This window comes from Lacerta agilis, chromosome 16 (genome assembly GCF_009819535.1).
Source record: "Lacerta agilis isolate rLacAgi1 chromosome 16, rLacAgi1.pri, whole genome shotgun sequence".
In the NCBI taxonomy this organism is placed as follows: domain Eukaryota; kingdom Metazoa; phylum Chordata; class Lepidosauria; order Squamata; family Lacertidae; genus Lacerta; species Lacerta agilis.
The window spans coordinates 3,732,177-3,747,838 of record NC_046327.1 but is presented as its reverse complement, the minus strand read 5'-3'; the positions used below and the strand labels follow the sequence as shown (position 1 = coordinate 3,747,838).

At 44.2% G+C, this 15,662-nt stretch overlaps 1 protein-coding gene across 1 annotated transcript in view; it reads left to right on the top strand.

Annotated features, from left to right (window-relative positions):
- Window positions 1-15,662, top strand: part of CCDC171 (coiled-coil domain containing 171) — a 190,377-nt gene that overhangs the window by 104,668 nt on the left and 70,047 nt on the right. The window contains exons 21-22 of the mRNA XM_033173593.1: window positions 8,674-8,819; window positions 11,972-12,026. Of these exons, the coding sequence (XP_033029484.1) occupies window positions 8,674-8,819; window positions 11,972-12,026 (201 nt within the window). The remainder of the gene's footprint in view (window positions 1-8,673; window positions 8,820-11,971; window positions 12,027-15,662) is intronic.

Sequence of the window (15,662 nt, the reverse complement as noted above, 5' to 3'; positions counted from 1 at the left end):
TCCCCAAAACAGTAGATCCACATCTTACTGGCTGGTTCACGGCTTCATACATTGTGATGTTCCTTGTTACCTGTTGGCTTGGATCCTGAGAACCACAAACAAAACGAAGTTTGCAGAATGGGATTTTCCTGTCCACTCTCCTGTGTCTCCGAAAAGCTCCTCTGGAGGGTTGGGCCGCTCTTCTGAACAGTGTGAGAGTGGGGGGCTGCAGCAGAAAGAGGGGAATCCTTCAAAATCACGTGAAGTCACCCTGGGTGCCCGAATTTGCCAGATCTTACCTTCCCCAGTAGTCCCCTTTTATACCCTAGCCCAGGCATGTCCAACTCCCAAGAGACTGCAATCTACTCCCACTATATATATAAAAAAACCGGCAGTGGTCTACCCATTGGATTGACCAAAGTTGTTGAGCTTTTTGTGAGGAGGAAGACCCAAAGTTGTTGAGCTTTTTAGGAGGAGGAAGATGTTGTTGAGCTTTTTTGTGGGGGGATCAATCATGGTCCCACGATCGACCAGGGACACCCCGCGATTGACCGGTAGATTCCGGTTGGACATGCTTGCCCTAGCCCATCCTATACAGGAGAGTCCTGCAACCTTACAGAGATGCATAAGGGTCTAGGGAGCTACGGGTGGAGGAGAGAGACTGGAAGGTCATCTTCCACTCTGATTGCAAGCCATGATGCTTTCATTATATGATTTGTGCACCTCTCAACGCAATATTCTAAATATGCACAATATTTCAATATTCTAAACTTTTAGTTTAGCTTTCAAAGTTAAATTGGTTAAAATCAGATAGATAGATAGAGCATGAAATAGTGTTTCTGTAAAGTATTTCCATAGATGTAATTTCTGTTATTATCAGTGGTTAGCCAGATTATATTTGCTTAATTTTTTCAGGTCAGATATGCTAGTGGTTAACATTAGATTTAATTGCCCTGCCCCAACCTGTAGGTTCCTTTGTTAAGATGTTTATAAGTATTAAAATGTGTTTGATATGATTTGAAAATCATATCACAGTGTATGATCATTGCAGTGTATAATCATATTTTTAAAAAAACAACCCCAAACATTTTCACTATTATCTGCTATCTCCTGTCTTCAATGGAGCATTGGCAAGCCAAATTTATTTTCAAAAGTAAAAATAAAAACACCAACTTTAGAGAACTTGCACATGTTATTTCTGACAGATCTCTGACAACACTGTAATGCATGGAGGTACCTCATGATGTTTCTACATCGTATGACAGAAGATGACCTGTCAATTTTAAAATGTTAAGAGTTCCAATTTTGGGGGGCACATAGATTAAATTCCATTGCAAAAAAGATAGCCTTGGGTTGCCCCAGGAGGACTGAATTTAAAGATGGGTTAGCGGGAAGAGGTGAACCCAGGGCTTGAGTCCATATTCTAGAATAAAGCTTCCACTGTGCTAAACTTAATAATTAAGTCGGTTTTCTCTATAGGCAGAATTATTGCTTAGTATTTGTGGGAATGCTTAGGAGTGTGGATGAGTATATATTAACTTATATATCTCATCCCAGCTTGTATTAACAAGCTCCAAACTTAGCAGAGTTACATTCCCTTTTAAAACACAGCAGAAAACGGTTGCATAGGCTTGCTAAAGCCTCTATAAGAAATATATATTCCTGGTATATTCCCCTTCTTCCCTCTTAAAAGTAAAGACACAACACAGTACTGTTTATAAGATATAAAAGTGTTTACTTACAGGCATCCTGAGTTACAGCATACAGTCTCAGAAAGGCAGGCAGGCTTAGATAAATGTATTTACATGTAGAAGCTAACTCCATAAAGAAGCAGGCTTCACTAGGCCTCTCTGTCTCTGAGATGCTCTTCCTTGAAGAAGCCAATCCAAAGAGGAAGATGGGGTCTGGTTCCTGTGGTTTTCTGTAAACCTCCCCAGGTGAAACCACACCCATCTCCAGTTACATAGAGGAAGTTGTCTCAGTCCAGGTAAACAGGAAGTTAAGGCTGGAGGACTGAGACACCTTCATGTCCACTCTAGCAATGTTGTGTTTTGACTGCTCTGTGTTTACATCCCACAGTATTATCACTTAATATTCATGTCATGAGTCACTTAACTGCTGGGACAAATTCACTGTAAACAGGATCTTGTTATAATTGTAGTGGGAAGTGAGATTTTTGGGGGGAAATCAGAAGAAATTCTATTTGTGAAATTTCCTTTATTTTAAAAAACACACCTTACAGCTCTTCCTCCCTAAGCCTGTATCTCACTTCCAAGGGATAATTGGAGCACAGGATCGCACGGCACTATTGCCAAGTTTGATATTAGTATCATTTTATTTTTAAAACATTTTGCCAATAGAGTGAAAGCGAAATGTGGCTAATGTTATCTGAAGCTGAGCTGCGGTGGCATTGAAATGCACTTTGAACCTGGCTCTGGTTCAGCAAGACTTATTCTTTCATATGCTTGGTTATTTTCTCTTTAACGATATAATATGTTAAATATAATGTGCCTTGAGGCTCTTTGCGTTTCCAAACGAACACTCTCTGCGTCGGCACAACGCTCTAGGCAGGCAGTAGGTGGCCGTTTTGTGTTGTGTGTGTTTTCCCCCATTGTTGCCCTGCTCTCTTTTATCCAGCTTCAACTTTCCAGCGGTTCAAATTTGTCTACGACAACGCTTCCAAGATAAATGCGCTATCGGGCTTTGAAATTTTCCTATTCCTGTAAATATTAAGGCCCAGGGAGCAAAAAAAAAAAAAGAGAGAGAGAGAGAAAGGGCTGTATTGTGGATTAAGTGAAATATCTCAAGGCTGTGCTTTTCTGATAACTGAACCTGAAGTGACCTTTCTCAGACACAATTACAGAGCTGTATGTTTTTCCTTTAATTTCATCAGGGGTTTAATTAGTATACAAATAAAACTTCTCTTATCTTCCTCTGTACCTAATTGGCTTGTCTTCGCTTATATATGAAGCATGTGAAAGTGGGCTGCAATTAGGGTGACCGTGTTAACCTTTTTTCCTCAGACGTACTCCTGCCTCGAGGCCCGAAAACAGGGCTTTGGATTATTGCTTTGCAATCACGGCGCGCCTCCCATAGGCTTTCTCATGAGCAGAAGGGCTTTGGGTGCCGCCGCTTCCCACTGCTTAACGGGGATCTTCATTCTTCTCCCCTCTAAATGTTTATTGATTATCTCGCCGTTCCACACTCAGCCTCCAACAACTTAATATCAGGTGACAGTCAGGAGAGTTCTCCAAGTAATTAGAGTTGAGCATTGGGGGAACAATTAGGACCAGAGTTATTAAACTTGATTTATCCTATTCTCCCCTGAACAGTTTCTTGGATATCAGAACATCGCACTTTTCACAATCTCTACCCTGGTTGAGAAATTAGTGGCCAGCCCGCTGCTTATCATGGCCGCCTTGCTGCCTCGAGGCACACCCTCTTGGTTTCCGTCGTTCGGCTGGAAATATTAGAGCCCATAAAGTTTATCGGGGGTTTTAATTAGATCAAACTGAAGAAATGGGGAGTGGGGGGGGGACGGAGGGGGAAGGCTTAGCAACCGAAAATATATTACTTTAAAGCACTCCGGACTACGGCTCAACAATTTTTGAGGTTAAGTGATTCCAACCATTTTGGAGGTTTAGTGATTCCAACCATTTTGGAGGTATATCTTTAACCCGCAAAGGACAGGTTTAAAAAGCAGAGGTGAGACTTTCTCCTGAAAGTGCCCAGGATAGTCATCATTTGATGCCTGCAAATTATTCTTCACCTCTCCAGGTCACTTTTGTTGTTTTAGGTTTCCCCTTTATTGTCTTTGAACAACTTGGTGGTAGGGATTCAAAGCAGATTTAGCATCCTTAAAAAAACAGACGGGAAAGCTCAAACACCTGGTAAAATTCCACCTGCCGTGCTCTTATCTGAGGCAAAAAAGGTGGGATTTTTTATTGTAAAAATGGGGTGCAATGGTAGTAAGGAGTCGTTCTGATGGTTACTTCAGGAGCTCTTCAGAAATGCAAACCCTTCTGAACTGGTTTTCATTAAATACTAAACCATGGTTTCTTGGGCTCCATGATCACTGCAGATGGTGAGAGCAGTCATGAAATTAAAAGATGCCTGCTTCTTGGGAGGAAAGCAATGACAAACCTAGACAGCATCTTAAAAAAGCAGAGATATCACCTTGCCGACAAAGGTCCATATAGTTAAAGCTATGGTTTTCCCAGTAGTAATGTATGGAAGTGAGAGCTGGACCACAAAGAAGGCTGATCGCCAAAGAATTGATGCTTTTCAATTCTGGTGCTGGAGGAGATTCTTGAGAGTCCCATGGACTGCAAAAAGATCAAACTTATCCATCCTTAAAGAAATCAGCCCTGAGTGCTCACTGGAAGGGCAGATCCTGAAGTTGAGGCTCCAGTACTTTGGCCACCTCATGAGAAGAGAAGACTCCCTGGAAAAGACCCTGATGTTGGGAAAGATGGAGGGCACAAGGAGAAGGGGACGACAGAGGATGAGATGGTTGGACAGTGTTCTCGAAGTGACTGGCATGAGTTTGGCCAAACTGCGGGAGGCAGTGGAGGATAGGGATGCCTGGTGTGCTCTGGTCCATGCGGTCACGAAGAGTCGGACACGACTGAACAACAACAGGAAATAACTCGTAGTTTTATCTGTTGAGTGGTGCTGTGGGTTAAACCACAGAGCCTAGGGCTTGCTGATCAGAAGGTTGGCGGTTCGAATCCCTGCGACAGGGTGAGCTCCCGTTGCCCGGTCCCAGCTCCTGCCAACCTAGCAGTTTGAAAGCACCATCAAGTGCAAGTAGATAAATAGGTAACACTCCGGCGGGAAGGTGAACGGCGTTTCTGTGCGCTGCTCTGGTTTGCCAGAAGCGGCTTGGCCATGCTGGCCACATGACCTGGAAGCTGTACGCCGGCTCCCTCGGCCATTAATGCGAGATGAGTGCCGCAACCCCAGAGTTGGACACGACTGGACCTAATGGTCAGGGGTCCCTTTACCTTTTAAGTGTTCCTAGGCAGGAAAGCATATAAATTATTTTGTTAGGAAAAGTGGAAGAAGGGAAACGGTCTAGCCTCTTTTTATTTTGCCAGCGTGTGACATTACACCCTATTTGCCTGCAAACTGAATGCTTGAAACGATGACTTAGCTACACTCATTAATTCATGGTGTTTGCCTGTGTGCCAATATTATATACCCTGTTTCTCCTAAAATAAGACATGGCCATAAAATAAGCCATAGCAGGATTCCTATGCATTTGCAAAATATAAGCCGTTCCCCAAAAATAAGCCATACCCCGAAAATAAGCCATAGTGACGTGGTACCTCCCATTAAAACAGCCTGGAGAGGCGTGGCTATGCAGCGTACCGATGCGACGCGGTTAAAATAAGACATCCCCTGAAAATAAGCCATACTGTGTTTTGTTGGGCGAAAAAAAATATAAGACGGTGTCTTATTTTAGGAGAAACACGGTAGTTCACACCGTGATGCTAAATGGAAGTAGCACCTTCTTTGACTTGCTTACTGAGTGCGATGTCGGAACATTTAAAGCACACCTAAAGCCCACTGAAACAGCTTGGTTTCAAACCTATTTAACCTCAAATGGATTGCACCCCATGGTGCAGTTCTGTACATTATATGTTTTTTATTATTGGCAAGCAACTCTGAAACCCGGCTGAATTAAAAAGAGGGGTATAATAATAATTATTTTTTTACAAAACAAATAGTTGCAGTCTAGAGAAGCCCGTGTCTGTCTTCTGCATGCAGAAGGAGGTTTTTAGTCTACTGCTACCCACCAGCAGAAGCCCCTTCTCAATCATGGCCATAGCTAGCTGCAACTTTTCATGGGCAGAAGACCTCTGCCAGAAGAAGAAGAGGAAGAAGAAGAAGAAGAAGAAGAAGAAGAAGAAGAAGAAGAAGAAGAAGAAGAAGAAGAAGAAGAAGAATGAAGGCCTACCCAACGCAATCAGTGTTGTAAGAATATCTAAGCTTCTCAATGTGGAATTTCAACGTAAAAACGACAGAGTGATGGTCTAAAATTAAGCTCTGAAGTCCCCCCCCCCTTTCATTGCCCTGCAATGGTGTGTAGGAAGGCAAAAGACCTGCATGCAAGGAATAGCACATTCTGTCTAAGAATAAAATAGAGTTAAGTTCAGATTTATAATATAGAGAATGTGTCTTGTTTTGTAGTCTCATATATCTGTCAGAGAAATGTTTGGTGCTGTTTGTTTTTCTTGAAAAAAGGACCATTTATTCTTCCTGCAGTATCAAGAAGACTTTTGAAGCAATGAATTTATCTTCTATATGGTTGTTGTTTTTTTTTAAAAGGGAAGGGGGAAATTCTTGAGTAATGCAATCTCCCCCCCAACAACCCTTCTAAATTCGATCAACTGAATTTTGCGTGGACGTGGTAGGCCCATTTGATAAAAAAAAAGTGTACGTGGCAATAGGCACATTCATCCTAGAACACTGTTGCTACAAGATAACTATATTTTCTACTTCAGCTGTATTGTCACTGTCTTGCAGACTTTAAATGTACATTTTGCATTTAAATGCTAGTTAAAATGCAGTAATAGGAACTGGACCCCCCCACCACCACCACCAATTTCTTATTTCTTATTTCTTCTCGGCATTCATTCTCTGGGTCACTCCCAAGAGGAACATCTGTATCTGAAGATCTTTGAGGCCCTCTTGTCAATCATCCTATGTACAACCATATCAGAGCAATGGTACCTGCAGAGAAATAATCTCAGAGCAATTCTTGGGTTCACGAGCATCATTTCCAATATGTATGCGATGGTTATAGTTTTCATGAATTTGCAGAATCCTCCCAAGGTGTGTGCCCATGTCTTTCAAAAGCAATCTTAGAAGTGGCCCTCTGCTTCCCAGGTGTTTGATATAATCTGAGGTTGCCCTGCAGAGGTCCTCTGGGCTTCTGTTGCACAGTTGAGTATCCATTGACATTGCTCAGCCTTCCTGGGAATCAATATCCCAAATTCTTCTACTGCTTGATGTTTCAAATCCTCAGATGGAAGATGTTAAGAATAGATGTAAAGCATTATGCAGATATTTAAAATTCCTGGCTCCATGTTGAAGGTTATAACTCTTTAATTTGTCAAAGTAGCATATAGGAATTTAGTCCTGCTACAGTACAGCTAAGTCCTTTTGCAATAAGCGTTACAGCCGAAAGGTAAACTCTTATAAAAAGGCGTATTTTTAGAATTAGATTTTTGTGCAAGAAACTCTAAATACAGACAAGAATAAACAAAATGCAGAGACAGTGCACTACGAAAAATCTAATATAGCCCTGGCATATCTCTAGGCTCTACAAATTGTAATCTCTTTCAACAATGGCAAAGGTTAGATTAAAATAAGAGCTTGAGCTGTGAATCCTTAGCAAATCCGGAATCCTTTGAAAACATTACCTAACAGCAAACAGAATAAAGGCCTTGATTGTAGTTTGCATGCAAGTTGTCTAATTGTTCGTTCTTTGGGGAATTGTGTGCATGAATGTATCAGTCTAAACTAATTTTCTACTTGAAGCATTTTATGTTAGAGAGTAGATCCTGGGGAAGGCCTTCAAGGGGTGGAAACGGCAGTAAAATGTGAAAATCAGAAAAGCCATATGACTTGATTGAATTACAGAATGTTTGTGTGTCATAATTGTCAGAATGGTATTGTAAAAAATTGAGGGACTATAGGGTGGGTGGTTCTCTCTCAGTGTGGTGTAGGAGACCCAGTGTGGTGTAGTGGTTAAGAGTGGTGGACTTGTAATCTGGGGAACCGGGTTCGCGTCTCCGCTCCTCCACATGCAGCTGCTGGGTGACCTTGGGCTATTCACACTTCTCTGAAGTCTCTCAGCCCCACTCACCTCACAGAGTGTTTTGTTGTGGAGGAGGAAGGGAATGGAGAATGTTAGCTGCTTTGAGACTCCTTAAGGGGAGTGATAAAGCGGGATATCAAATCCAAACTCTTCTTCTTCTTCTTCTTCTTCTTCTTCTTCTTCTTCTTCTTCTATATATATACATATATATACATAATGTGTGTGTGTGTGTGAGAGAGAGAGAGAGAGATCTACAGGGTGGCCAACTTGAATAAAATATTGGGGGGCAGGTAAGCCCCGCCCCTTATAATCGATCGCATGATGCGGCTCACTCACACCATTTGACTGGCAATGCCCATCAACTGAGGAGGGGCCCTCAAATATTTTATTGGGAGGCTGAAGACCCCTCGACCTCTAGGAGTTGGCTCCTATGTATATTTTATCATCTGTTTCATCTATATTTCTATTCCTTTCCCTCCTGAGTAGCAGTTTCCCATTAAAACGCTTCCGTAAATTCAGATGCTTTTGGGTTTCTCTTTTAAAATATACTTTAAATTGCACAGGTAACTTTTCTTCCGAAATATTGTAATGAAAGCATAAAATAACTTTTTAAAAAAATGTATATAGCACCTGTAGTATCTGCGATTGTGGTGGGTGGGAGTGTCCTTGTGTGCTGCTGCAATGCTGTTAATTTTTTCAATGCGCTGGGTGTTGTAAGAAGGGTAAATAGATACTATTTTTTATTAGAAAATAGCCTCAATCTATTTCACAGTCAGTCTGTATTCCTCTTTGTTTAATAGCCTATGGCATAAATTGAAGTTAATTATCGGAGCTGACAAGTAACTCTGCTTTCTGTCTGCTCCCAGAGTCTCTCCGAGGCAAAGATGGAGCTGAGAAGAAAAGATCAATCTCTGCGTCAGCTCAATAGACATCTTACCCAGCTGGAGCAGGACAAGCGTCGGCTGGAGGAGAGCATACACGATGCGGAGAGTGCCCTCCGCATGGCAGCAAAGTGAGCACGGGGGCCTTGGGGAGATCACTTGAAACAGACAAAAGATCAATTCTTACTTTCATGCAAAGGGTTTTAGCCTTGGATAATGCAGCGCTGGAAAACAAAAGTACAGCTGCCTGTCTTTGAAATTTAGTAAAAGATCCTCTTGAAGGAAGAAAACTTAGTTCAACATACTAATGGCCCATTTCAATCATTGCGGAGCCCGTGGATGGGTGTGATTTTAGGACAAGCAGTACTGCGCCTCTCTCTCTCTCTCTCTCTCTCTCTCTCTCTCTCTCTCTCCCGTTGCACAGCGCTCGAGCCACCATCCCTGGCTAGCCGACTTGAATTGAGCAAGCGGTCCTGGCGAAAGAGCAAAGGGCTTGATATGAAAAGCAGGTGTAGGGCAATACGTGGCAGAGCTGACTAGAGCGAGGCATATATCGCATCTGCAAGAATGAGGACCAGACTACTTGCACAATCTGGTCTATAAAACTCTGTGGCAACACACAAGCACGATCACTGGCCATGCATTGTGTCAGCTGGTGGTTGCAGTTTGCAAAGACCTGTGCACTGGCAAATATGGGTTTCTCTCTCCCTTCAGATGTTCTCAGCACCATCCTTCCTTCATTTTAGCTCTGATGTCTTGGCTTTTTCTTAAACAGCTGCCCACCGCCACAAGGATCTTCCAATGCTCAGCTCCTTTCTGGCTTCTGACTGCTTCCTTTAGCTGCTGACGCTACTTCTGAGCCTCTTCTTCCGTCCCTCAGTGACAGTTTCTCTATGTCACCTCATAGTCTTCCCCTTTCAGGCAGTGCTGTGCATTCATTGTCTACAGTCAGAACCCTCTAACTCAGGGTGGTCGAACACACGTCTCAAGACCCACATGCAGCCCTCAATGCCTTTTTTTCCAGCAGCCTTCGGAAACATTTGACCCCTCTATGCAGCCCTTAAGCGAGCTGCCTTCCCAAAGCTGGGTAGGCAGAGGCGAAGAAAGGTGAGGGTGGTGGGGCAGTGCACCCCGGGTGTTATCCCTGAGGGGGGTGACATCGCCGCAGGCGGTGCCCCCCCGGGATGCTTGCCGCTGCTGTACCCCTGCAGGCTGTGTCAGGTGCCGGAGCAGCTAGCTCCGCCTCTGTGGCTAAGTGAGGCGCTGGGCTTTGGGAAGGAGGCATGAAGGCTTCGATTGGGTCCTCCTGCCTCCTTACCAAAGCCTAGTTAGTGATTTCCCAGCTTTGGGAAAGAGGCAGGGGGAGGGCTCTAGGACCTTGCCAGAGCCTTGTGCCTCCTTCCCAAAGTCCAATGCTTCGCTTAGCTGGCTTTGGGAAGGCAGCACAAGGCTAGGGTTGGGGTCAAATGTTGGCTTTGTTCCCCTCTTGCATGCGACAAGGCAGTCTGTGGCCCGCAGGTTCCGTGTTGAAGTACTCTCATGGCCCACTTGGTATGAAAAGTTGGACTGCCCTGGCCTAACTTATCGCAAAGCTCACTCTGAAATCCTACATGCATACATCATTACATGTATCATTGGACTATAACAAAGGGCCAAAAAGGGAAAAGATAACCTACCACAGCTTACGCTTTCTGATCAAATTGACCCATATAAAAGAATCCACATAATTTGGCAGTTGGCATGATGGAAACGCTCACAAAACATACATTAACTATATCAGCCTAGCTGTTTCGTTTCAGATATTCAACTGAATAACCCCTTTCTCCCAGGCTTCAATAGTAAACTTATCAGTCTATTCTATTATTACTACTACTACAACCATATTAATTTGTTACCTGCCAAAGGATGGGTTACAGCAATTAAAGATACAACATTATTACAAAATTACAAAGAATGCCATGGCAAACAATGAAAACTAACATTGCAGTCTCACCACAACCCACGATCACGGAAGTGACCAATTAAATGGCTTGGAAATTTCAACTTTCTTGACACACTTGAAATGGAGCTAGCTAAGCATGAGGTGACATTAGGAATATATTATTCCATTCTGCCCAAGGAGGGTATTCTGAGTTTGATTGCTTTTCTCTCAATGTGGTAAAACTAGGAAGTTTGGCAGGACACAATGATCTGTGAAGCCAGGCTGCTTGTTCTTCTCTGGAAAATGAGGAGAGAGATCAGTGCAGGGAAGACGTGGCAAGCAGGGGGATTTTCCACATACCCACCACTGTCCCCTCAAAGCTCTGCCCCTCCACATTCCCTAATTAGGGTATTTCCTGTGTAAAGTAGGGAAATTGTGGTAAAGGTAAAGGACCCCTGACCATTAGGTCCAGTTGCGGCGCTCATCTCGCGTTACTGGCCGAGGGAGCTGGCGTACAGCTTCCAGGTCATGTGGCCAGCATGACCTTCTGATTGGCAAGCCCTCGGCTCTGTGGTTTAGACCACAGCGCCACCCGTGTCCCTCTAGGGAAATGTGGTAGTGGCACCCAAAGGATAAGCTGTGTGTTCGCCATTGCACATCTGTATGCAGGACCAATTCCGGCAGGTATTCTTAGTAAGGAAGTCATTTTGTTTTGAATGGAACTTTAGACCTAAATAGTGATGAAACTGCAACCATCAGGAAAAATCTGCACGTACGACTGTTGTTCTTTTATAAGAACCGTTTGGTTTGTAAATACTGAACCGAATGACTCAACAGCTAACCAGTCCTTTACACTATTGAAACCCAAGAGGAATATATTTAGGACCTACCCTATTGTCAACATTTCTAGGTACACTAGGATCCGGATGACCCTTCCTCAGCCACAAGTATTAACTTCTGAATTTGTGGAAGCACCCATAGCAACTCATTAGCAAATACTAGACGGACTCTGAGCCTATATCCAATGTTGTCCAGTGTGGAATCGTAGGTGGAGCTGATATCAGCCCCCACAGTGGAAATTTGTAAAGACTTGCTTATCAATCTGCTTTCTACAGGCAACACCATATGCTTCACCTTCAGTCTGCTGAAAAAAAGAAGAGAAAGTGTTGCCTGTGGCAGTCTCTTTATAGCTACCAAACTAAGCATTTTATACTTGCATCAGAGTTATCCAAGGGCAGCAAATCTTGAGGCTGTTGACAAAGCTAACAAATAATGGATGTGACATTAATTGTGACTGTAAACATTCTAGCTAGTGCCTGTTACGAGTTGTTTCCTTGTTTTCTTTTTTCTTTCCTTCAACAGAGACAAAGAATTAATCGCCGGCCATATGAAATCGGTAGAAGCCAACCTTCAGAATGTGAGTTACTTGCTTCGCTCACTCCCTGACCCCCGACCCCAGTCACATTTGTATCTCAATAATAGTATTTTCGAATTACTTTTTCCTCTGGAATGATATCATTTTTATTTTATTTCCTGTGCTAAAAGAAACACTGTTATTGGAATGGGCCACATTTTAAAAACAATGTCGTGATAAAATGTGACCACGACTAATTATTTGCAAGTCCCGGCTTTGATCAATGCCACTTAACGCTGGGCAAGAGGATGATTTGAAACGGGGGTTCAGCACACTTTTTCAGCAGGGGCCCGGTCCACTGTCCCTCAGACCTTGTGTGGGGCCAGACTATATGTTGCCATGATTATGACCCACATTTTTTGTCAAAAACCCTTGTTGGGACCAACCCCAATGTTGCCCAGATGTGATTTGGGGTGTGTGTGTTCCCTCATACACCCATGCTGCTTCCTTTGCATTTGATGGTTATTATTTCTCTTGTAAGGTGAGGTGGTGGGGGGCTGAGGTAAGTGGTCCATTCCTGTCAGCCCTGGAGAGTGTGTGCACAATGCGTGGGTGAAGGGAAAAGCCACTGGCCACTCTAAGTCAGGCCGGCGCTGCTCAAGCAAAAACGTTCTTTTCCCCGCGCGAGGGAAGACGAGGCGGTGGCGGCTATTTATCTTTCCATCGCTCCCCAGCAGAGGGCAGAACTATTTTAGAGTGCACCCGCCCAGGCGCTCCCCGCTTCCTGTGGCGGGGAGCACCGCCGCCACAGACACTGGCGGGCATCGCTCCCAAGGCGCCTCTGAGCCCCTGCCACCACAACTGCCCTTCCTGAGGTCAGTCGCCGGCAGCTCCATGGTGGAAATCCGAACTGTGGCTCTTTTTTCCCTCCTCCCCACCCCCCACCCTGGAAGAAAAGGTGGCTTCGCGCGCATGCGACAGACGGAGAAGGGGCTTGTCTCCAGCAGCCACCTGCGTCACTTTTGACCCCGCCTCACTTTTGAGTCGCAAAAACCATTGTGCATGCACCATGCCAGCTGCCTGGGTTCCTGGACTATACGTGGGCTGTATCTAGAAGAAGAAGAAGAAGAAGAGTTTGGATTTGATATCCCGATTTATCACTACCCAAAGGAGTCTCAAAGCAGCTAACTATCTCCTTTCCCTTCCTCCCCCACAACAAACACTCTGTGATGTGAGTGGGGCTGAGAGACTTCAGAGAAGTGTGACTAGCCCAAGGTCACCCAGCAGCTGCATGTGGAGGAGCGGGGAAGCGAACCCGGTTCACCAGATTACAAGTCCACCACTCTTAACCACTACACCACACTGGCCCGTGGACCTTAGTTTGCTGACCCATGCTTTAAAACAACAACAGCAACACATTTATTTGTGCTGACCAAGTCATGGCACAGATCATCGGACACCACACTAAGGGATCCAAATAGGTGGTTTCAAGCCAATTCGCACAGCTGAGCCTCTTTTCTCCTGCGCTCTTTGCCATCGCCAAACCCATCAGGAACGCCATGCCACAACAGGCGATGCACATTTTCCCAACCATGCAAGATTGAATACGCCTGAACTCTTTCACCTTCAACCTTGATGTGAGGAGACTGCCAGCAACTTCAAAGTTCCCAGACCACAGCTACTCAGATGTTGCTCCTTTGCTGTTGAATGGTCCTCGACAACATGCGTCGAATACAGCTTTCCTCTTAATGTGGACTTGGACCATGGGGGCAATTCACTGGAGGAAAAACTGCCCCTTGGGGGAGCTATACCTAATGTACACCTGTCTGTACTAAAACAATAGATCATAAGCTCAATGTTAACTTTTCCTAGGGATTAGAGGAGTTAACTTCTTTGATCAATAATGTTGTTGATTTCTGGATTGTGTTTTCTATGTTTTCGGTTTCTACTTTAAATTACTTATCAGAGCACACAGCATACAGGATGTGGATTCTTTTATGAAATAGATAAAATAAATATTATATTGGTGGTTGCTTTCTTGTGAGCAGTCTGGAAAATCAGGCCAGAAAGGTAACTGCTACTCTAAAATATTAATGCGTTCTATGCTTTTCACTTCTTCTTCTTCTTTTTTTATATAACTAACAGCAGGAGAGCATAGCCACAAAAATTTAGAAAGATAAGAGTTTGCTCTAAGACCTTCCATTGTGGAAAAAGGCCTGCAGTTGCAGTAACAGAATGGGACTTAGGAAAAATCGCTAGTGCTAAATAGATTACTTTTTATCATGTTTTGATTGTCTCATTAGTAATGTACACAGGAAATGGAAATATTGTATAGTTACTCATCTGCTTGGCTCAGAGGTTGCATAACTCCATACCCTCCAGCATTTCTCCAATGAAATTAGGGACGTCCTATTCCCTAATCAGGGACGCGGGTGGCGCTGTGGTCTAAACCACAGAGCCTAGGGCTTGCCGATCAGAAGGTCGGCGGTTCGAATCCCCGCGACGGGGTGAGCTCCCGTTGCTCAGTCCCTGCTCCTGCCGACCTAGCAGTTCAAAAGCATGTCATAGTGCAAATAGATAAATAGGTACCACTCCAGCGGGAAGGTAAATGGCGTTTCCGTGCACTGCTCTGGTTCACCAGAAGCGGCTTATTCATGCTGGCCACATGACCCGGAAGCTTTCTGTGGACAAACGCCGGCTCCCTCAGCCTATAGAGCGAGATGAGCGCCACAACCCCAGGGTCGTCCGCGACTGGACTTAACAGTCGGGGGTCCCTTCACCTTTATTCCCTGATCATCATCTTAATTTTATTCTTTATACCCTACCCACCTGACTGGGTTACTCCAGCTACTCTCGGTGGCTTTCAACATATATAAAAACATAATTAACCATTGAACATTAAAAAGCCTCCCTATATGGGGCTGCCTTCAGATGTCTTCTAAAGGTGGTTTAGTTACACATCTCCTTGGCTCAGAGATCGCATGATTCCATACCCTCCGATGAAAATAGGGACATCCTACCATACCTGCCAACATTTCTCCAATGAAATTAGGGACATCCTAAGGAAAAGCAGGACATTCTGGGATCAAATCAGAAACCGGTATGGCTTAGTAAATCCAGGACTATCCCTGGAAAATAGGGACACTTGGAGGGTCTGGAGCCGTACTTATCACAGGAGTAGGGACCCTCAGCATGTGCACAAATCTTGGCCCACAAGGGGGTCCAGTTTGGCCAGCGAAGCCATTTTCCTCCAACGAGGCCCACCCTCCCATCAGCTGACGTCACCGGGCTTGAGAATTTGTAGAATCCCAAAGAGTTTAAATAAATTTTGAGGTGCAGCTAGCCAAATCCCTGTGCTGTCAGGAATTCCCAAGTCTTTGTGGTTTCCCCACTTTGGTTGCACCAAACTATTCCTGCTTACCCCTTCCATCTATTTTATATGTACCACTGTCCTTGCTACTGGTTTTCTAAAACGAGCACAGGCTTTCCTCGTTGTATTTAAGTAAATTCAAAATATTTTACCACCCAGGTGTTCCCAAGATCCACTTACCTTTCAAGTCTCCTTTTGTTTTGTTTTGTTCTCTCCTGTCCCAAGAAGTTTTCTTTTGACGCAACCCCATCAACAGTCAACTTGGAAAACCTTGCCTTCCCAGATAAAGTGTGTCGCAGACTATCCCATGACAGCTTCTTCTTCTCCGC